The sequence below is a fragment of the Mustela nivalis genome (genome assembly GCF_964662115.1).
Source record: "Mustela nivalis genome assembly, chromosome: 1".
In the NCBI taxonomy this organism is placed as follows: domain Eukaryota; kingdom Metazoa; phylum Chordata; class Mammalia; order Carnivora; family Mustelidae; genus Mustela; species Mustela nivalis.
Window position 1 is genome coordinate 197,744,458 of NC_139020.1, and position 23,626 is coordinate 197,768,083.

General features: G+C 43.0%; 1 protein-coding gene across 1 annotated transcript in view; it reads left to right on the top strand.

The window, feature by feature from the left end:
• SLC25A20 (solute carrier family 25 member 20) overlaps positions 1-23,626 on the top strand; it is a 29,958-nt gene continuing 6,332 nt past the window's right edge. The window contains exons 1-4 of the mRNA XM_082704659.1: positions 1-317; positions 5,530-5,622; positions 10,942-11,069; positions 14,545-14,635. Coding sequence (XP_082560785.1) covers positions 213-317; positions 5,530-5,622; positions 10,942-11,069; positions 14,545-14,635 — 417 coding nt within the window. The 5' untranslated portion in view covers positions 1-212. The remainder of the gene's footprint in view (positions 318-5,529; positions 5,623-10,941; positions 11,070-14,544; positions 14,636-23,626) is intronic.

Consider the following 23,626-nt stretch of genomic DNA (forward strand, 5'->3'; position numbering starts at 1 on the left):
GCCTATCGGGGGCGGGGCCTCTACCGGAAGCCGCCCTCCAGGCGGAAGCGAGACCCGGCTGCCTAGGCCCTCCTCCCAACCTGTCCCGGCTCTTGTCCCGCCCATCCGAAAGTGGGTGAAAGGTTGGCGCTGCCAGCGCTGTAGCTGGGGCTGTGGAGCAGGACGCGTCTGGAACAGACCGACACACTGCCGGCGAGGCCGACAGACGGACCATGGCAGATGAAGCGAAGCCCATCAGCCCGCTCAAGAACCTGCTGGCCGGCGGCTTTGGCGGCATGTGCCTAGTATTTGTGGGGCACCCGCTGGACACGGTCAAGGTGCGAGGAGGCTGGGGCGCCGGCTGGAGGGAGGAGGCCCGGGAGGGGCGCAGAGTGCAGCGTCTCCCAGGAGGCACAGCCCAGGATAGAAGCGGGGCCCGTGGGAACTTAAATGAGAAGTCTAGGAAGTCTCCCTTTAACTCTTTTAGAGGATCCGCGAGGCTGGAGGAGCGGGGTTGGAGAGCGGAGTGGGGGCTGTTCCTTGCGCCCCAAAGAGAAAGACAGCATAGAGAGAGCAGCCTCTAACCGTCCATTAAGGACTCTGATTTAAAGTTCTCTGTCCGGCATCCTTTCCCGACCCCGCGCCACTTCTTTGGGAACAGGAAAGAAAACCCACCCCTCCCCCCAAGCTCTAATTATATGCAAACCTTATAACATTATCAGCAGGATTGAAACAGGTCACTGTTAAAGCCCTCCTCAGGGAGAGAGCTAGGCAGAGGTGCAGTTCTTCTAGAGATGCCTTTTGACACATTCTCTGAGCACCCATCACCATCTCCTTCTCATTTTCCCGCTGCAGAGAGGGGTTTGGCCATCTTCAGCCTATTACCTTCTGTTAGCCTGATAGACTTCCTGTGGAAGGTGATAACCTCAGAGATGGAGTCGCTTCCAAGGAAAGCAAGCGACTGATTTCTTCCAGGGCCCGGATGATCCTCACAACTCCCACATGAGGAAGCCCTAATCAAACAGGCTCTGGGAAGGAAACTCATCAGAGCTAGTTCCCAGGTCTTCTTCACATACTGCCTCAACTCAGTTCCTCCCCCTGCAACACTTCTAGCAAGGCCTTCCTGGAGACCAAAGTCCATGCCCTGTGACTTAGCATTCAAAACTTTATCCGAGTTTTCTTTTCTTTTTTAAGATTTTATTTATTTATTTGACAGAAATCACAAGTAAGTAGAGAGAGAGGGAGAACCAGGCTCTCTGCTGAGCTGGGAGTGCATTGTGGGGCTCCATCCCAGGACCCTGGGATTATGACCTGAGCGGTAGGCAGAGGCTTTAACCCACTGAGCTACCCAGGTGCCCCTATCTGAGTTTTCTATCATTATTTCTGGACACACATTTGGAGGAAATTGACAGATCATGTGGAGGGTGGGCCTCTGGGGAGCCGACATGAGTTTTGCAGAGCGGGAAGTCTGTGTAGGGGACTTACTAGAATATTGGTTGGGTTTCTTCCCTAGGAGATAGCTCTGGGGACACTTCCTCTTGGCAGGTTTGGGCAGCAACCTCTTTGCTGCCTTTCATCTGGGACAGAGCTGGAGTCATCCTACAGGAGGATCAGGATTAAAACAACCAGGCTGGTTAGAGCACTGTGAAACGTGAAATCAGATGTTTATTCAGCTGATGGTAAATGCTGTGTGTGTTGTGCTTCCCAGAAAATGGTTGTTGTAGGCAGCACTGTCTGCTAAGAGAAGAATTGTCTGGTCTCTCATCCTACTGTTGATCCATGGAGCCAGACATCTTGTTAGTTCTAGGCATTTGGGACTTCTCTTGAAAGAAAACAAAGCCCTTCTTGGCTGCCTTACACAAATGTTGCCCTTAACTTCTGTATCCTCTTGCCCTTCCTCCCCACAGATGTCCCTTTCAGGAAGAGCCCAGTTATCTCTGTACCGAAGTGTAAATGACCAAAAATGTTCCCTGGTGTTTTTATCAGCCAGAAAGCCTGTTTTAAGCTTAAACAAATCACAGATTACTGATTGCTGTCCTTTTGACCTCAGAGAGCCACATGGGCTCCAGTCAAAGCCTAGTCTAGGGGCACCTTCTAAGGTCCAAGGTCACTAGTTGTGGCCTGAGAATGCAAGAACTGCGGTATTTCAGAGTTGGGAGTTTGGAAAGACTGTATGGCAGGTCCCTAAGGGCTGGCTGAGTTCTGACTAGAGAAGTAGAAAAACCCAGACATCTGGGCGTGGAGAGGGCAAGAGTGAAGGCAGATTACAGGCTTGGCAGTGGGAGTCAGGCTATAAAATAAGATCAGCCATGGAGTACTTTAATGTTCTTGCTGACTTGGTTGGAGGAGGTCATGATGGGACAAGGATGAGATTTACAAAAAACAAAACAAAACAAAACAAAAACACAAAAAGGGATGAGCAGTTTTGATACCTTTCTCCCTGCCTACCAAGCAAGGGAGGTTATGCCTGACCATGGAGGATTCGAAGGCCAATATAAGGGATTTTAGATCTAAAGCAGTGGGAGCCTCTGGAGATTTCCACCGTTCTATCCTCTGAGTTTAGATTTGCATGTTCTCTCCATTGCCTAGACAGTGATGCCTTATGGTGACCTATAAGGCCTTAACAAATATAAGGATAAGAGATTCTAAAGAAACAGAGGAATAGCATGCTGAAATGGTGTTTTGAAAAGGTTAGTATGATAGCAACCTGAGAAGGGCTTGGAAGCCCAAGAACTCTGAGCAGGAAAAACAGCCAGGAAATAGACTGCAGAAGTAACTTGGTGAATCAGTTATCTATTACAGTGTAACAACTTATCCCAAAACATACAATATGAAACAAGAGTAGTCATTAACTCTCATAGTCCTTGTGAGGTAGGATTTTGGGGGCAGCTTAGGCAGATGGCCTGGCTCAGGGTCACTTGTGAGGTTCCAGATATTGGCTGGGATCCAGAATGTGTAAAGAACTCTTGTAACTCAATAAAAAGACAAATAGGCCAATTAAAATTAAAACTTAATATTTGGTGAATATCAGGCGTATTTATAGAGATGGTAGGTGTTTGCTAAGAGCTGAGAGGAGAGAGGAATGGGGAGTAACTACTAATGGCGTGGCATTTCTTTTTGGGGTGATGAGAATATTCTAAATTGATTGTAAGGAAGGTTGCAAAACTCAAAATACTAAAAACCATTGAATTGTGTACTTTTAAGAGGGTGAATGTTTGGTGTGTAAATTATGTGTTAATAACAGCATTAAAAAAGATACCGAGGGCACCTGGGTGGCTCGTTGGTTTGGGCCTCTGCCTTGGGATCAGGTCATGATCTCAGGGCCCTGGAATCGAGTCCCACATTGGGCTCTCTGCTCAGCAGGGAGCCTGTTTCCCCCTTCTCTCTCTACCTACCTCTCTGCCTACTTGTGATCTCTCTCTGTCAAGTAAATAAATAAAATCTTAAAAAAAAAAAAAAAAAAGATACTGAACCAGGCTGCCAGACTGGCTTAGTTGGTAGAGAGTGTGACTCTTTTTAAATAAATAAAGATTTTATTTATTTATTTATTAGACACACAGAGAGAGAGAACACGTGCACATAGAAGGGAGAGCAGCAGGCAGAGAGAGAGGGAGAAGCAGTTTTACCAAGTAGGGAGCCTGATGTGGCACTTGGTCCTAGGATCATGACCTGAGGTGAAGGCAGACACTTAATGACTGAGCCACCCAGGCGCCCTGAGCACGTGACTCTTTTAAAAAAAAATTTATTTTATTTATTTTAGAGAGAGAGAGAGAGCTCAAGCACAAGCAGGGGGAGGGGCAGAGGTATAGAGGAAGAGATGCAGACTCCCTGCTGAGCAGGAAGCCTGATGCAGGGCTTGATCCCAGAACCCTGAGATCATGACCTGAGCCAAAATCAAGAATCAGAGAGTATGACTCTTGATTTTGAGGTGATGAGTTTGGCTGCCATGTTGGGTATAGAGATTACTTAAAAATTAAAAAAAAAAAGTACTGAACTAAAGACAGTTCACCTCCCCCTACAGTAGGTGTTGTCTGGGACTGCAGTCATCTGGATTGACTTCCATGTGGTTCATTCACGTACTGTCACGTTCGTCCTGGTTGTGTCAGGAAGCCTTCTTTCCTCCGAACATGGCCTGTCTAGGTTGCTTGAATGTCCTAATGACATGGTGTCTGACTTCTCCCAAAGCAGATAACCTGAGATAGAGATAGGCAGAAGCTGGCCTTTTCATCACCTAGCCTTGGAAGTCATATAGCATCAATACCACCACATTCTACTTGATAGAAGTGAGCTCACTTGAGTCTGGTCCACAGTTAAGGGGAGTGAATTAGGATTTACCTTCGAAGGAGAAAGAGCGTTAAAGAATTAGTGGACATAATTGAAAACCACTACACTGTATATGGATGGGTTAGAACTTGCCCTGGGAAAGGACTCAGAGAGAGGAAGAAATTAGGATTCTGGAAGCATCTGGAAAGACTACTTTAACAGACTTGGTGCCCATGTCGTAACAGCAACAGGAAGTAGTCAGAGGTGATGCTGTGGTTTCAAATTCTGAGAAAGAGGGTGGCTAGGTGGCTCTGCTCAAATGGCACATTCATCAGGAGGGTGAGATTCCAGAGGTGATTTGAGTAGGGAGATCTTCTCCAGGCAGTTGGAAGGGCAGCCCTAAAGAAGGGAAAGAAGGGGGCGCCTGGGTGGCTCAGTGGGTTAGAGCCTCTGCCATTGGCTCAGGTCATGATCCCAGGGTCCTGGGATCGAGCCCCGAGTTGGGCTCTCTGCTCAGCAGGGAGCCTGCTTCCACCTCTCTCTCTCTGCCTGCCTCTCTGCCTACTTGTGATCTCTGTCTGTCAAATAAATAAATAAATTAAAAAAAAAAGATGGGAAAGAAGGTCTGGAGATGACTAAATTATAGTCATCCCTGAGCAGAAGCTGAAGCCCTGCAATCTGAATTTTCTGAAATTGATGTGGACCAGATAGGTAGGGCGCTAAGCCTTGAAGAATGCCTGGAGTAGAAAAGGAGACAAAAGAAGAAGTTGTAAGAAGGGAGGTTTGAAGAAGACATAGTTTGAAGCATTGGGTATACCAGAAGGTTGAGAAGGGTGAGAACCAAGAAAAGTAGGATTAAATCCACGTTATTTCAGAATGCCTCTGTGGGGTGCCTTACCTAACCTCCAGCATACCATCACAAATGAAAGGGGGGAGTTGGCTAGAGCTGGAGCTTTGCATCAGCCAGGCCTTATTACTGACATATCACTTGAACTCCCTAAACCCAGTCTTCCCATCTGTAAGCTGGGAATACCTATCCCATGGGTCATAGTGGAATCCATTAAGTAAGAAATAAATGGTGGAAGTAACTGGATGAAGCGGGGGAAGAAAGCATGGTACTCATGACCTGTGAGTGCAGACTTTGAATAAACTGGAAGAAAACAAAGTCTGAATCTAGCAGGTTAAATGAATGCCAAAGGCATGTACACAGGCATAGTTTTCTCTGTTCAGAGTTTGGCAGGCAGTTCTGTTTCTGGGAGATGACTGTATTTTAACTTCTGGTTTCAGGTCCGACTGCAGACGCAGCCCCCAAGTTTGCCTGGACAACCACCCATGTATTCTGGGACCTTTGACTGTTTCCAGAAGACTCTTGTTAGAGAGGTATGGTATCTAAGTGCTGGGCATTCCTCTTACTCAGAGGACCACATTCACAGAGCTGGTTTGTTACCCCTCTGGGGGGATAGCCCACAGTTCCTGCTATCTCATCCTGCCATCCTATGCTCTCTTGTGGTTGCGCTAGAGTCTTTGATAGTTCCAGCCACTGCTTTATATGGAAGACTGAAGCTAATAAAATGGTTCTCTCATTTGGAAGGCAGAATTAGACCACATGAAATCATTAGAGATGTGAAATAGAAGAAAATACAAATCTGTATGTCTTGGTTTAATGGTTTAATAGAGGTCCATGTCAGAAGTTTGTGTAAAGTCTAGGGGTTCCTGGCTGGCTCAGTTGGTGGAGCATGTGATTCTGGATCTCTGGGTCACAACTTCAAGCCCTTCATTGGGCATACTAAAAAAAAAAAAAAAAAGATAAAAGAAAGAAAGAAAGAAAGGAAAAGAGAAAAGGAAAGAAAAAAAGTGTAGTCAAAAAGAAGTTCATGTGAATTCTAGAGGAAAATTCAGGCAGTCTGATGAACAGTGAGAGAGGCCGGTGAGTCTTCAAGCCTCTAGACAAAGACAATAAATTGGTTTGGGGTTATTGAATTACGTAATAACTTTTTAGATAACGCTTAGAGTGGAAACATGAGATTTTATTTATTTCTAAATATTTATTTATTTGCGAGAGAAAGAGAGCAAGAGCAGGGGGACGGCAAGCAGAGGGAGAGGGAGAAGGAGAGGGAGAAGCAGGCTTCCCACAGAGCAGGGGGAACCCAATGTGGGACTCAATCCCAGGACCCTGGGATAATGACCTGAGCTGAAAGCAGACACTTAACTGATGGAACCACCTAGAGGCCCCTATTCATTTATTTGTTTTTAAAGATTTTATTATTTATTTGAGAAAGAGAGAGAGAAAGAAAGCACCTGAGCAGGGGAAGGGGGTTAGGGGAAGAGCAGAGGGAGAGGGATAAGCAGACTCCCTACTGAGCAGGGAGCCTGGCTCCATCCCAGGATCTTGGAATTGTGATGAGCTCAAAGCAGATGTTTGAGCCACCCAGGCACCCCTGAAAACATAGAATTTTTTGTTTATTATTAAAGATTTTATTTATTTACCTGACAGAGAGATCACAAGTAGGCAGAGAGGCAGGCAGAGAGAGGAGGAAGCAGGCTCCCCGCTGAGCAGAGAGCCCGATGCGGGACTCGATCCCAGCACCCCAAGATCATGACCTGAGTCAAAGGCAGCGGCTTAACCCACCGAGCCACCCAGGTGCCCCGAAAACATAGAATTTTTAAAAAAGTTTTTTTTTTATTAGTGATATTTATTGCTTACTTCATTAGCAGGTATGTTAAAAGACCTTGTTGAGAATTTTTCCTTTGCTTCCTAAAATACAACTCTCCTATAAATACGCTGTTAAACATATAATTCTGACTAAATGTACGGAAACTGAGAAGTAGATGTCACCCAGATAAAGAGGAGATGTTGGTAAGTGATGGGCTCAGCCCTGGGATAGAAGTTGGTCCCAGGGTTCCTGTAGGATCCATGCCTGAGATGGTGCTGCCTTTTTCTTCTGTAAGGCATTTTTATAGAATTCTGTGCTGCCCAGAACGGAATCTGACCAGTGTTTGATTGAGGCATTAGGGTTTGGGTCTGTTCAGAGTCCTCTGCCCTGGAGGTAGAGAGGTGGGATTACATGCCTCTTGGTCAACAAACATTGAGCACCTGTTTAGTGGCTTAGCAGTGTGCTTGGTCCTGGGGGCTGGTGAGAATGGCTTGTATAAACCCAACTCCCTGCAAAGTTGAATAGGCTTTTTTAATTCATAGTGTGGATGCCCCTGGTTTTTGCCATGCAGCTTGAGCTCTCCGCTTTCTTTTCTTTCTTCCTTTTTTTTTTTTTTTAAGGATTTTATTTATTTATTTGACCAACAGATCACAAGTAGGCAGAGAGGCAGGCAGGGAGAGAGAGGAGGAATCGACTTTCCGCAGAAAAGAGAGATGTGGAGCTCGATCCCAGGATGTTGGGGTCATGACCTGAGCCGAAGGCAGAGGCTTTAACCCACTGAGCTACCCAGGCGCTGAGCTCTCTGCTTTCTGAAGCTACTGGAGGTCTTGGTGCTGCATGGAAATTGGTGGGCCCGTGTAGTGCAAGGAAGGCTAGTGGAGTTGTCAGGAGGCATGGGTTAGGACTTGGGTGTCCTTCTCAACCCCGGTGGGGAGCTGTGGGCTTTGGAAGGACTTTGTAACATGCTGCTTTTGTAGATCCTCCTCAGAACCTTCTCTTTCCTCTTCATTCTTTCCTGTTTACTGCCTTTGCCCTTTGTCCCCAAGAGAGCCTGCTTATAGTATTAGACCTTTGTAAGTCTTAGACCTTTGTAAGATCCAGGAGTGCTGACTAATACAGCTGGCCCCTGTAGAAGGCTGGTTGTGAATGTCCAAAGTCTGCAGACAGAAGGTTCTTCAGCCTGTGTCTGTGGACCCTCCCAGTGTGTAGCACCATCCTGTTTCTCTTGCAGCTCTCTCTCTCTCTTTTAAAGATTTTATTTATTTATTTGAGAGAGTGTGTATGCGACCATGATCCAGGGTCGGGGGTGGACAGAGGGAAAGGGATAAGCCGACTTTGCGCTGACTGTGAGACCAATGCGGAGCTCAATCTCAAGACCTTGGAATTAGGACCTGAGCTGAAGTCAAGAGTCCAATGCCTAATGGACTAAGCCACCCAGGTGCCCCACCTGCAGCTCTCTCTTAAGGAACAGCTTTTTTAAAGATTTTATTTATTTAGTTGAGAGAGAGCAAAAGCACAGTAGAGGGGTAAGGATAGAAGGAGAGGGAGAGGCAGACTCCCCACTGAGCAGGGAGCCCAAAGTGGGACTTGATCCCAAGACCTGAGCTGAAGGCAGGCACTTAACCAACGGAGCCATCCAGGTGCCCGAAGGAACAGTTTATGTATATTTTAAAGATTTTATCTGTTTTTTGAGAGTGTGTGAGTGTGTGTGAGGGTGTGCAAGTACACAAGCTGGGGGAGGGGCAGAGAGCCAAGAGCCAGATGCCCAATTGACTGAGCCACCCAGGTGCCCTTTTAATATATTTTTTAAAGATTTTATTTATTTGGCAGACAGAGATCACAAGTAGGCAGAGAGGCAGGCAGAGAGAGAGGGGGAAGCAGGCTCCCCACTGAGCAGAGAGCCTAATGTGGGGCTTGATCCCAGGACCCTGGGATCATGACCTGAACTGAAGGCAGAGGCTTTAACCCACTGAACCACCCAGGCGCCCCTTAATATTTGTTTTTTAAAAGTATCCCTTTTTGGGGCACATGGGTGGCTCAGTTGGTTAAGCATCTGCATTTGCCTCAGGTGGTCCTGGGATCTAGCCGGCATCCAGCTCCTTGCTCAGCAGGGAGTCTGCTTCTTCCTCTCCCTCTGCCTGCTGCTCCCCCTGCTTGTGCTCTCTCTCTCTCAAATAAATAAAATCTTTAAAAAATTATTCCTTATTTTGTATTGAAGTGACACAAACACTTGGGTTTGTTATTAAAAGGCTTGTAACAAAGTAGCAAAGTGATTTATGCCCCAATCTCCAGAGGCAACTGTTTTCAGCTCTTCCAGTTTAAGCTGTTTCTACCTAAATAATATACATTTACTACTATATTTTATACATTTTTATATGTTTTAGTTACCTGTTTGTGGTAGATGATTTTAAGTCTTAACATTTCTTTATCCCTTCTTCCTGCCCTGCCCATATAATTTTATATTTTGTGGTTTAATCTAGTTCACTGTTTTCATGATTACAGCTTTTTATATGTTTAAAAGTTAATTAAGTAATATACTATGAAGCATATTTTATTTCTTGTGTGACTGTTTTTCTTGAGTTTAGGTTAGTAATTGTGTCGGTTTTTTTTCTTGTATTTCTTTGAATCACTGTCTCTGTTATCCTATATCTGAAAAGTACTCTGTGGAGTACTTTTCTGTTTGGTTTTCCACACTGCCGAAACAGTTAAATCTGTTGTTCTTTTTTTTTTTTTTAAAGATTTATTTATTTATTTATTTATTTGACAGACAGAGATTACAAGTAGATAGAGAGGCAGTCAGAGAGAGGAGGAAGCAGGCTCCCTGCTGAGCAGAGAGCCCGATGCGGGACTCGATCCCAGGACCCTGAGATCATGACCTGAGACGAAGGCAGCGGCTTAACCCACTGAGCCACCCAGGCGCCCCTTAAATCTGTTGTTCTATGTGAGTTGTTTTGCTTTGTTTTTCTTGGAAACATCCCTTCTGGAGTCCTCCATCTTCATACTCCCAGGTAGACTGGCTCCTTTCCAGACTGACAGTACTCAATGCCATCCTGGAAACCCCATTTACCTCTCTTGGGTTGAACCCTTGGTCTCCTGGGTCCCAAAGCTTCCTCTTCCTTGGTTTACTAACCTTGTTTGTGGAGATATTATCTATTTGTCTATTTATTGGCTACTACATAGTTGATTTTGTCACCAAACTGTATTGAAAAAACTGTGTTGAAAACTGAAAATTGATGTGCAGTCGTGCTATTATTTCTAACAATAAAACCCCCATGTCTTAATACTTGGAAAATACAAAAACTTTTTTTGTTGTTTTTTAAAAGATTTTATTTTTTTACTTGACAGACAGAGAGAGAGATTGATCACATATAGGCAGAGAGGCTGGCAGAGAGAGGGGGAAGCAGGATCCCTGCTGAGCAGAGAGCCTGATAGTGGGGCTTAATCCCAGGACCCTGGGATAATGACCTGAGCCGAAGGCAGAGGCTTAACCCACTGAGCCACCCAGGTGCCCCCAAAACTTCTTAATTACCTGTCATTTTACCCCAAGAAAGTCAGATCACATTGTTTTTTAGCCTGCTTTTTTAGTGGTCTCTAAGTAGACCTAGTAGTCTCTTTTGTTACAGTGCGATTTAATGGCTGTGATCGTCCATTCATGGAATTCCCATCATTTGTCTTGGTGGTGTCCTCATTGGGAGTTTTTTGGTCTATTCCAAAATCTTGAGAGCATATAATTGCCTGATGTCATTCCATTTTTACATCTCTGAGTATTTTCTTAGAATAAATTTCTCGACAGAGAATTTCCTGGTGAAAGAGTCTGCTGCATATTGCCGGACTGTCTTCCAGGATGAAAGCTGTTTCCAGTTTCTTCAGCAGTGTATAAGAGGACAACTATTTCTGGGGTTTTCTTCCTATTTAAAGCTCTTTTTGCTTGGAGAAGAGCTAAAGGAAGGAAGCCACAGGTTAGAAGACACACTACTCCCCCATTTCAGCGGTACGAAGGATAGTTGTGTCTATAAACAGCTTCTGCTTCTGTGATTCCTTGCAGGGCATCACGGGGCTATATCGGGGCATGGCTGCCCCCATCATCGGGGTCACCCCCATGTTCGCCGTGTGCTTCTTTGGGTTTGGTTTGGGGAAGAAACTGCAACAGAAATGCCCAGAGGATGTGCTTAGGTGAGTACTTCAGGTCAGGAGTACTTGAAGCTGTTCTGCCTGGTGATGTGACATGGGTTAAAGGGAAAAAAAAATCTCAGCAGATAGGGAGCAGCTATCCTCTGGGCCCCTAATCCTGGCTCCTGGTTGTTCCACATGAGGGAAGCACTGGCGTGTCTTTAGCCCTGTGAACCAAAAGGAAAAAGAAAACAACCCAAAGCCCTCTCCCCTCCTCCCTACCAGGTTGTCATAATTTCTTCTGTGAAGTAGTGTCACTGACTAGGGATATTAGTAGTATCAACCCCATGGAATCAGGATGTCTGAATGCTACATGTGTAAAATGCCACAAATAGTTCCTGGTCCTGCAGTAAAGACAGTGGCAGCCGTGATTTCCATCACCTGGTTGGGAAAAGGGCAGTTCTCAACTTTTGTTTTACATCATTTTTATATCATGATTATAATTATTTCAAATACTGGTTTCTCTGTTGAGTGCAATAAATGAGTGTATCTTCTTTTCATAAACTTTAAGAAGTTGGATTTGAGTATGAAGAGGCAGATGAGTCAGGATTACAGCCCAGGATTTACAAAGTAGTTAATAAAAATAGGTCAAGTTTTTTTTTTTTTTAAAGATTTTATTTATTTGACAGACAAGAGATCACAAGCAGGCAGAGAGGCAGGCAGAGTGGGGGGGGGGGGGCGGAGCAGGCTCCCTGCTAAGCAGAGAGCCTGTTTCAGGTCTCAATCCCAGGACCCTGGGATTATGACCTGAACCGAAGGCAGAGGCTCTAACCCACTGAGCCACCAGGCACCCCCAAATAGGTCAACTTTTAAAAAATTAAACATTTTTAAACTAAAAAAAAAAAAAAGATTTTGTTTATTTGAGGGAGAGAGTGAGAGAGAGAGAGAGAGCATGAGAAGGGGAAAGGTCACAGGGAGAAACATACTCCCTTACTGAGCTACGCAGGTGCCCCCATTTTTTAACTTTTGATTCAAGTATAGTTGACATATAATATTAGTTTCGGGTATATAACATAGTAATTCAACAGTATTGTACATTATGAAGTGCTCACCCTGGTAAGTATAGTCACCATCTGTCACCATACAAAGTTGTTACAATATTATTGACTATATTATATTCCCTGTGCGATACTGTTCATAAAACCAGCTTCTTGGGGTTCAGGGGAATTCTGAATGGAAGTGTGGATGGCAGGGTGGCTCATCTGAGACTTGCAAGGTGACAACTCCTGGGAGGGGCTGTAGGCAGCACAGGACCCCCAGAGGCTAGCCAGACTTCAGATCCAGGAGCTCAAAGGAGGAAGCCCAGGGTGCTATATGGTTGTTTTCTGTCACTACTTTAGGCCACAGCATGCTGAGTAAGGGTCTAGGACATAGATAGAGATGCTTGTAATGTGAAACTATTTCTGGAGTCCTTGTGATCCTTAAATGTGCCCAGTTTTTATAAACAGCCACGGGTGGCCACAAATGTGGCATGTATGGGGTCCTTTTGAAGCTGTATTTGACTGTTGGCAGTCCAGATATCCCATAGACACATGTCCTCTCTGAGCACTTGGTCTTCCAGCTCATGTGCCAGCTCCTGGCTGTACTAGGACCATGCACTAAAACCTACAGTGGGGTCATTGTTAGTACTTTGGCCTATGGCTTATGTTGCCTGTGTGGTCACATCAGTGTGTAGAGAAACACCCTTCCTGCATGAGCAAAGATTGAGACACTTGGGACCCCACCCTTTTAATCCTTCTATGTTCTAAATTTTGAACTTCAACCCTGCCGTCTTCCCCTCCCTGGAGTGGTATTTAGGGAGAGTGTGAAAATGAGCACTACCAGGCCCATGGAGTGGATGCCCAAGAGGTCCAGATTCACAGATGCCAACCTGGTGTTTGGGTGAGGTAGTCATAGAGTGTCTACAGAGTACCCTGTGCACACACAGAGACCCCATTCAGAGGGAAGTCCTTAGTCCCAGGAGACGGGTGTGTACCTGACCTGGGGTATGGGCATCTTGCAAAGAATACTTGGTCTCATGAGGGGAAGTTCAGTTGCAGAAGTTGCAGAGAGGGCTTCTCTTGAGGATAGTAATGTGAACTGAGCCTGCGAGGGAGGCCCTGCACGAAAGTAAGTCTCTTGACTGTTACACAGTCAACCTGTGTGCTAGACTTGTCTGCCTAAGGTACATGTGTGGGCCCTGCCTGGGGTGAGAATATGGAAAGAACAGAGCCGTTGAAACTGATGCCCTGCCTGGAGGGAAGGACCTACAGTAGCTGTCTCCCTACTCCCATTTGACATCTGCTTTCCAGATATTGGGCTCCTGGTTGGGGGGACCTGTTTGAAGGCTCAGCAGGTAGAGGCTTGGGGTCAGGAGGGGCCTGAGTCTCTGGCGAGTAACTGAAGATTTTCAGCAACATTTTTTTTTTAATTGTGGAGGCTCTTTTGAAATACTAATTACGGCTTTGTGCTCCATTGCCTCCTGGCCACTCTTGATTACTAATCCCAGAAAGAAAAGGAGATGGCAGAGTAGCACAGACAGCTGTGAGCTACAGATGCCTGGAGACTCAGTCTCCTCTGAATACTGGGTGTGGTTCATTCTTTGAGGGTCAGGGTGAGGATCTGGGTGTCTGGCCACTGGGTGACCATTCCCAGCACAGAGGGCCACAGAACCCGTCATGCCTATCTGGGTACCAGCCCTGTTTGGGCCTTTCTCAGCATCTTAGTCCAGTCCTTGCTACTCTCCTGGCAGCCCCTCAGCCTGTGGAGGTTAGCCCCCCACTCACCCCCCAGCCACGATGCTGTCCTGCTTATGTCTTGGCTTAAAATGTTCTCAGGGCCTTGGTGGTCCAGAGGAAGTGAGATTGGGGGAGAACTGGGGTCAACTGAGACCCAGACCTTGAGTTAGAGGCTTCCCCACACCCTGAATTTTACAAATGGGAAATCAAGGCTCAGTGAAGCCTAAAAAGTTGTGTGTAGTCATGGTGCAGGGCAGGCCCAGAGAGGGAACTGTGTCTCACTATAAAGCTCCTCCCATGGGCGCGGCCATCTGAGGTGTGCTGGGGGTGGGGGGTTGGGAGGTTGCGGGGAGGATGGGGGCCTTGCTGACCAAACTCATACTGCTCTTGACACTGAGAAATTTGCCCTGGGAAATTTGACATCAGAATACACCTAGAACTTGGCTTTTGTGCAAAATAGGACTTATTTGTGCTGGGCTTCTGCCTAGTCAAGTGCTTATTTTTTTTTTTCTTTTTAATTTAAATTCAAGTTAGTTAACAGAGAGTGTAGTGTTGGTTTAAGTAGTAGAAGTTAGTGATTTGTCACTTACTTATAACACCTAGTCCTCATCCCAACAAGTGCCCTCCTTAATGCCCATCACACATTTAGTGAATCCTCTAACCCCGTATTTTTTCTTAGAACGTCATCTCTTTGCTGGGATTGCCTCTGTCCTGGGTAGTTAGTCACCGGTGTTTGCCGCTGGTTTTTGTTTTCAATACAGCTACCCGCAAATATTTGCAGCTGGGATGTTGTCTGGTGTATTCACCACAGGAATTATGACCCCTGGAGAACGGATCAAGTGCTTGTTACAGGTAAGGGATGGAATCTGGAGTTTGGGGGTTGTCAATTGGGGGGAGGTGGCTAGCTTTTTCCATTCAGTGCGCAATTTTGTGTGGATGTTTATGTCCTTTCACCCTTTATAAAGGCTTCAGATCAGGTGTGCAAAACAGTTTCAAGGTTTTCAGGAACATGGAAGCAATCGTAGTAGAATCGAGAACCAGGACAGTATAACAAACCAACCAAAATGTCACACCTGTGACGTGTCATTCCAGACTTATCCACTCTTATTAACAGCTACTTCAGGAACTCTGAAAGGTAAGTCATGTTTGGTCAGAGGTGGAAGGGAGGCTGCTTCTGTCCATTGTATCTTACGTCTCTACAGTTGCCCAAATTCTCAGTGTAGCACTGACCTTGGAGTGCCTGGCCTTTCAGAGGCCAAGGTTATGAACTGGCTGCCTGCCTTACCACACAGGGCTCCTTTTAAAACAAAAAAAAAGTTACTTCTATTTTCTTCTAATGGTTGAAGTAAATTAACACACCATTCTTGCTAGAAAATTTGGATAATGCAGAGAAGCACAAAGAAAAAAATATATTTCTCACCCATGATACCATCCCACTGAGGTAACCACTGTTAGGGTTTCTTTGTGAATTCTGATCTTTTTGGTAAACATGCATATTAAGAAATACTAACTTTTGAAATAATATTGGGGTCATGTAATGCATTAGTTTTGTAACATGCTTTTTTCATTTGATGTATCCTAATTTTTTGTGTGGTTATTTTTCTGAAGCATTGTGTTCTGTGTATTATTTCATTACATGGCTGTCATTTGCCCAATAATCCCTTATCTAGGGGCATGACAAATTATATATGATAGTGAAGATTTTGCTAAATAAGTGTTTGTGTGTGTACCTGATTATTTTCTTAGAGTAAACGTCCAGACTTGAAATTATTATGTTTAAAGGTGTATACTTTTTAAAAAACATTTATTTATTTATTTTAGGGAAAGAGCGAGGGGGAGGGACAAAGGGGGAGGGAAAGAGAATTCCAGGCAGACTCCATGTTGAGCATGGAGCCTGACATGGGGATCAATCTCATGACCTTGAGATTGTGACCTGAGCCAAAACCAATAGTTGGATGCTTAACTAACTGTGCCACCTGAGCACCCCTAAAGGTGTATACTTAAAAAAAAAAATGTGGGCTGCTGGGTGGCTCAGTGGGTTAAGCCTCTGCCTTCGGCTCAGGTATGATCTCAGGGTCCTGGGATTGAGCCCCCCAAAGGGCTTTGTGCTCAGCAGAGAGCCAGCTTCCCCCTCTCTGCTGCCTCTCTGCCTGCTTGTGATCTCTCTCTCTGTCAAATAAATAAAATCTTTTAAAAAAAGTGTGTGTTGGGGCACCTGGGTGGCTCAGTCATTAAGTGTCTGCCTTTGACTCAGGTCACTATCCCAGGGTCCTGGGATCGAGCCCCACGTTGGGCTCCCTGCTCGGTGGAGAGCCTGCTTCTCCCTCTCTCATGCTTCTTCCTTTCTCTCTCCCCCTGCTTGTGTTCCCTCTCTTGCTGTGTCTCTCTCTGTCAAATAAATAAATAAAATCTTAAACAACAACAACAACAAAAAAGTGTGTGTGTGTTTTAAAAGATTTTATTTATTTATTTGTCAGAGAGTGGGCACACACAGGGGGAGCAGCAGGCAGAGGTAGAAGCAGGCTCCCCGCTGAGCAAGGAGCCCCATGTGGGACTCTATCCAGGACCCCAGGATCATGACCTGAGCTGAAGGCAGACACTTAATGGACTGAGCCACTGACGCCTCCCTAAAAAAAAAGTTTTTAATACCTATTACCAAATGATCCCCCTATATCGGCCTGTCACTTTCTATTCCAGTCAATAATAGAAGAGCAACCACTTACCAGCAAACTCTGCGTCATCTAATTTACAATCTCTGCCAATGAAAAATTGGCATTGTTTTAAATTTTGATGCTTTTAAATGATGGTGAGGTTAATTATTTTGATGAATATTCATTGTTTGTATTTTTCCATTGTGAAGTTCCTCTTTGTGTTCTTTGCTCATTTGTTTTTTGACTTACAAAAGCTTTGTAATTGTTAATTACTTATTATACGTGGCAAGCCTGTTTCATGGTTTACATTTGTCATTTAAGTTTGTGTATTTTTTTTTAGCTTTTAACAGTACAGGCTTTATTACAATTTGTATATTTTTTAAATTAAACTTTTTATTTTGAGACAATTTAGATCTCTGGGCAGTTGTAAAAAATAATACAAAGGAAAAAATTACAATAATACAGAGAGATTGGGGTGCCTGGGTGGCTCAGCTGAGTCCTGGGATTGAGCCCCACATCAGGCTCCCTACTCAGCGGGAAGCCTGCTTCTCCTTCTTCTGCTCCCTGTGCTTCTGTTCCCTCTCTTGCTGTCTCTCTGTCAAATAAATAAATAAAATCTTTAAAAAAAAATAATAATACAGAGAGATCACATTTACCCTTTACCCAGTTTCCCCACATAGGTAACATCTGGTAAAACTGTGGTACAATATTACAACAATAATATTGATATTTATACAGAAAAGATACAGAATGTTTCCATCATGTCATGACCACATCCACTTCCTTTCTCTCACTCCAGTTCTTCACTACCCCAGCAACCACCAGTCTGTACTCTATTTCTGCCATTTTATAATGTCAAGAATGTTATACAGATAGAACTACACTACAGTAAACTTACCAGGCAAACTTTTTTGGTTGCTTTTTTTTTTTTTAAGCTTTTATTTATTTATCTGACAGAGATCACAAGTAGGCAGAGAGGCAGGCAGAGAGAGAGAGGAGGAAGCAGGCTCCCTACTGAGCAGAGAGCCCAATGCGGGGCTCGATCCCAGGACCCTGGGATCATGACCTGAGCCAAAGGAAGAAGCTTAGCCCTCTGAGCCACCCAGGTGCCCCTTTGTTGCTTTTTTTTAACTCAACATAATTTTCTGGAATTTCATTAGATTGTTTCATGTATGAATTGTTCATTTCTCTTTTAATAGTCCACTGAAGGACATCTGGGTTGTTTCCAGCTTTTGACTATTAGGAATAAAGATGGTAAACATTCATGTTCAGAAGTTTTTCTTTTCTTTTCTGTTTAAGATTTTATTTCTTTGAGAGGGAGAGAATGAGAGAGAGAGAGAGAGCACAAGATGGGGAAGGTCAGAGGGAGAAGCAGACTCCCTCCTGAGCAGGGAGCCCAATGCAAGACTTGATCCTGAGACTCCAGGATCATGACCTGAGCCTAAGGCAGTTGTTTAACCAACTGAGCCACTCAGGCGCCCCCAGAAGTTTTTCTAAGAAAATAAGTTTCATTTCTCTGGGATAAATGCCCAAGAGTACAAATTGTTGAGTCATATGGTAGCTGCATGTTTAGTTTTTAAAGGAACTGCCAAACTGTTGCTTAGTTTTTTATGTTTTATAGTCCTGCCAGCAATGAATGAGTGGTCCAGTTTCTCTGCATCCTCGCCAACATTTAGTGCTGTCACTATATTTAACTTTAGCCATCCTGATAGGTGTGTAGTAATATCTCATTTTAATTTGTACTTACCTAACAGCTGAAGATGTTGAACATCTTTTCAATGCTTATTTGCTGTGTATCCTCTTAGGTGAAGTGTCTGTTCATGTTTTTGTCCGTTTTCTAATTGAATTTTTTTTATTAGTTGCATTTTGAGAGAGTCCTTTATTCTAGATACTAGTGGTTTGACATATACATGATTTGCAAATATTTTCTCCCAGTTTATAGTTTGTCTTTTCATCCTCTTAACAGAGTCTCTTTCTCTCTCTCTCTTTTTTAAAGATTTTATTTATTTGACAGAGAGAGAGAGAGAGATCACAAGCAGGCAGAGAGGCAGGCAGAGAAAGAGGGGGAAGCAGGCTCCCCACTGAGCAGAGAGCCCAATGTGGGGCTTGATCCCAGGACCCTGAGATCATGACTTGAACCGAAGGAGGCTTTAACCTTTGGCTTTAACCCACTTTAGCCCGCTTTAACCCACTGAGCCACCCAGATGCCCCAACAGAGTCTCTTTTTAAAAAGATTTTATTCATTTATTTGAGAGAGAGAACAAGGTTTGAGAGAGAGAGCGTGCATGTGCCTGAGCAAGGGGAGGGGTAGAGGGAGAAGGAGAGAGAATCCCAAGCAGACTCTGCACTGAGTGTGGAGCCCCGTGTGGGGCTGGATCCTAAGATCCCAAGATCATGACCTGAGCTGAAGTCAGGTGCCCCCAAATTAAAATTGTTTGCTCAAAATACTCTCTTAAGGGGCATCTGGGTGGCTCAGCTGGTTAGGCGCCCAATTCTTGGTTTTGGCTCAGGTCGTGATTGTGAGGTGGTGACATCGAGCCCGGTGCAGCCCTGCCCATTGTTGGACTCTGTGCTCAGTGGGAATTCTGCTTGAGATTCTCTCCCTCTCCCTTTTCCCCTCCCCAATTCATGCTCTTTCTCTCCCTCAAATAAATAAATAACATTAAAAAAAAAAAAAGATTCTACTTATTTATTTGACAGAGAGAGGAGAGACACAGCGTGAGAGGAAACACAAGGTGGGAGGTGGGAGAGGGAGAAACAGCATCCTGGGATCATGACGAGAGCCAAAGGCAGACACTTAATGACTGAGCCACCCAGGTACCCCTCAAATAATAAATCTTAAAAAAAAATCAATTGGGCATATTTGTGTGCATACTCTTTTTTGTTCTGTATTTTCTTTCATTGATTTATGCATTTATCCCTCCACTAATACTATAGGCTTGATTAATACAGGCATATACTAAGTCTTAAAATTCAGTAATCTGATCCCTCCAACTTTATTCTTTAAAAAAAAACAAAACAAACTTGTTCTAGCTATTCTATTTCCTTTGTGTTTTCATATAAACTTTAGGATAATCTAGAAAATTAAGGGGCATCTGGGTGGCTCATTCGGTTAAGTGTTTGCCTTCAACTTGGGTCATGGTCCCTCCTGGGATTGAGTTCCATGTGGGGCTCCCAGGCAGGGAGTCTGCTTCTCCCTCTGCCTCTCCCTCCTGGCTTGTGCTAGCTCACTCACTCTCTCTCTCTTTCAAATAAAATCTTTAAAAAAAAATTTTATTTATTTATTTGACAGAGAGAGGTCACAAGTAGGCAGAGAGGCAGACAGAGAGAGAGGGGAAGCAGGCTCCCACTGAGCAGAGAGCCCAATGTGGGGCATGATCCCAGGACCCTGGAACCATGACCTGAGCCGAAGGCAGAGGCTTTAACCCACTGAGCCACCCATGCGCCCCTCAAATAAATAAAATCTTAAAAAAAAAAAAAAAGAAAATTGGGAAAAATCTTGCTAAGATTTATGTTAAATCTTTAGGCCATTTTGGATGGAATTGACTCTTATTACTATGAGTCTTCCAATCCATGGACATAGTATATCTTTCCATTTATTTAGAACTTTAAATTTCTTTTATCAGCACTATGTAATTTTCAGCATATAAGTCCTGTACGTGTTTTCTTATATTAGTGCCTAAGTCTTCTTTCTTTTTTGACTTTGAAAAATTGCACTGTGAATGGTACTGTAATTATAATTTTGTTATCTAATGTTCATAGCTAGTTTATAGAAATACAGTTGATTTTTGTATGTTAATCTTATGTCCTGTGACCTTCCTGAATCCCTTGTTAGTTCTAGGGTTTTTTTTTGTGTGTGTGTTGTTTTTAATAGAATCAGTGAGATTTATTTTTTTTTTAAGATTTTATTTATTTATTTGACAGAGATCACAAGTAGGCAGAGAGGCAGGCAGAGATAGAAGGGGAAGCAGGCTCCCCGCTGAGCAGAGAGCCCGAGGTGGAGCTCTCAGTGAGATTTCTTATGTATAGAGTCATGTCATTTGCAAATAGGGAGTTTTATTTCCTCATTCCTGATCTGTTTAACCTTTATTTCCTTATTTCACTGGCTAGAACTTGCAGAACTGTGTTGAATAAGAATGACAAGAATGGACATTTTTGCCTTGTCCCCACTATTACAGAGAAGTATTTACTATTTCATTATTAAATATGTTAGATGTACTTTTTTTTAAATGCTCTTTATCAAGTTGAGAAGTTTACCTTCTGTTACTCTTTTTTTCTGAGAATTTTATCATGAATGGATATTGACTTTTGTCAGATACTTTTCTGCATTGATTGATGTAATCACAAAGTGGTTTTTCTTTAACCTGTTAACTTTGCATTATTGGAACCAACCCACCAACTTGAACATGTTGTATGATCTTTTTGTATATTGCTGAATTCAATTTACTTATGTTTTGTTAAATATTTTTACAACTATAGTCATGAAAGATTATTAGTCTGTCATTTTTTTCTATATTATTTTATCTGCTTTTGGTTTCAGGATGATACTATTTTCTTAAAATGAATTAGGAAGTGTTTCCCCTTCTGTTTTTGGAGAGAGATTGTATAGAACTGGTGTTAATTCTTTAAACATTTGATAGAATTTTATAATGAAACCATCTAGGCTTAGGGATTTGGGGAGGAGTCTTAAAATTATGAATCCAATTTTCTTAATAGTTACAGGGCTATTCAAATTCCTTACTTCATGTTGGGCGAATTGTGATAGTTTATGTTTTTGTTTTTTCATCTATGTTGTCAAATTTGTCTGTGTAGAGTTGTTTGTAGTATTCCCTTATTATCCTTTTGAAGTCTACATGGTCTCTGGTGATATCTTCTGTTTTATTCCTGGTATGGTAATTTGTGATTTTCTCTTTCTTTTTTGTCAGCTTCATTAGAGGTTTGTTAATGTTTTTGATTCTTTCAAGAAAACAACTCTTTGTTTTATTGATTTCTTCAACTCTTTTTCTGTTTTCTATTACACTGGTTTCTGCTCATATCTTTATAATTTCCTTCCTTTTGCTTGTTTTAGGTTTAGTTTGCTTTTCTTTTTGAAGGGCTTTTTAGGTGAGAGCTTAGATGATTGATTTGAGTCTTTTCCTCTTTTCTAATGTATGCAGTCAGTGTTAATGGCTTTCCTCTTAGCAGTGCTTTAGTTGTGTCTCACAAACACATAGAGATAGATAGATAGATATCTATAGATAGATTCTTATCTATCTATCTATCTATCTATCTATCTATCTATCTCTGTGTATGTATTTTTAAAAATTTATTTACTTATTTAAGTAATCTCTGTACCCAGTGTAGGAGTCAGATTCACAACCCCGAGATCAGCAGTTGCATGCTTTCCCATCTGAGCCAGCCAGGCACTTCTAACTTGCATATTAATTGCCTATCAGTTCAGTGTGTTTTCTAATTTCCTTTGAGACTTCCTTTTTAAATTATTTAGAAGAGTATTGTTTCATTTCCAAGTGTTGGAGATTATTGATTTCTAGTTTAAGCCCATTGTGATCAGAAGATATAACTCTGTATTATTTAAAATCTTTTAAAGTTCTTGAAGCTTGTTTTATGCCTGTGATCTATCCAGTCTGTTCCATGGTCACTTGATTTTTAATGTATTTGCATCAGAAGTGAGCACTTCATGGACACTTGGAAGGAATGTGTATTCTGCTCTCATTTGGTGGAGGGTTCTGTAAATGTCAGTTAGATCCTGTTGGTTGATGGTATTGAGTTCTTCTCTATCTTTGCTGGTTTTCAGTCTTTTTGTTTTACCAGTTTGTTGACAGAGGGAGTTGAAATCTCCAAGTATAATTGCTGGTTTGTCTGTTTCTCCTTTTAGTGCTATCAGTTTTGTTACATGTTATTTGTAGCTTTCTTGTTTGTTACATACACATTTTGGATTGCTGTGTCTTCTTGGTAGATTGACCCTTTTATCACTATATAATGTCTCTCATAGTAACATTATACAACATCCTATAATTTTGCTTACTATGTTCTTGCTTCCATCCCTGATGTTTCAGGGTTCCTTCTTTCATTTTCCTGTGTAGAGAACTTCCTTTCACTATTTTTGGGGGGCAGATATTCTTTTGGGGTAGGTCTTCTTTTGGTGACAGATTCTTAGTTCTCTTTTATCTAAGAATGCCTGATTTCCCCTTTATTTCTGAAGTATATTTTTGCTAGATGTAGGATTCTGGGTTGACAATTCTTTTCTTTCAGTACCTGGAAGATACTGTGCCATTTCTTTCTATTGTCCCTAGTTTTGTGGTCTTTCTGATTGTTTAGATAAGGTGTCATTTTCCTCTAGCTGCTTTTTAGATTTTTTCTTTTTTTTTGATGGGAAGAAGGGCAGAGGCAGAGGGAAAGAGAGAATCTTAAGCGGGGCTTAATGCGGTGCTCGATCTCACAACCCTGAGATAACCTGAGCCAAAAATCAAAAGTCAGATGCTTAACTGACTGAGCTACCCAGGCACCCCAAGAATTTTTTCTGTATCTTTAGTTTTCAGAAGTTCATTTTTGATGTGTCATTGCATGCACTTACTTGGGTTTATTCTGTTTAGTATTTGCTCATCTTCTTGAAACTGTGTGTATGTTTTGCCACATTGAGAAAGTTTTAGGAACCTTTTGGCAATGATTTCTTCAAGTACCTTTTCGGTCCTGTTGTCTTTTCTCTCCTTCTGGGACCCTGAGGCCACAAAACTAGATTTTTTTGTTATAGTCACACAAGTCTTGAGGTTCTGTTCAATCTGTTTCGGTATGCTTTCTTCCTGTTGTTCAAATTTTCCATTGTTGTGTTTTCCAGTTGATGTTTTTTTTCTCTCTTGCGTCTATTCTGCTCTTTTTTCTTTTTTAAAGATTTTATTTATTTATTTGAGAGAGGGAAAGAATGAGGGGGGTGGGGCAGAGGGAAAGGGAGAAGCAGACTTACTGCAGAGCAGGGAGCTGGAGGTGGGGCTCAATTCAGGGCTCAATCCCAGGACTCATAGATCATGACCTGAGCTGAAGGCAGGTGCTTGACCAACTGAGCCACCCAGGCGCACCTCTGTTCTGCTCCTGAGTGAGCCATCCATTGAGCTTTTTATTTTGGTTATATTTTTCTTTTTCCCTTTTCTTTTTCCAGTTGTATTTTTCAATTATATGGTTTCCATTTGGTTCTTCC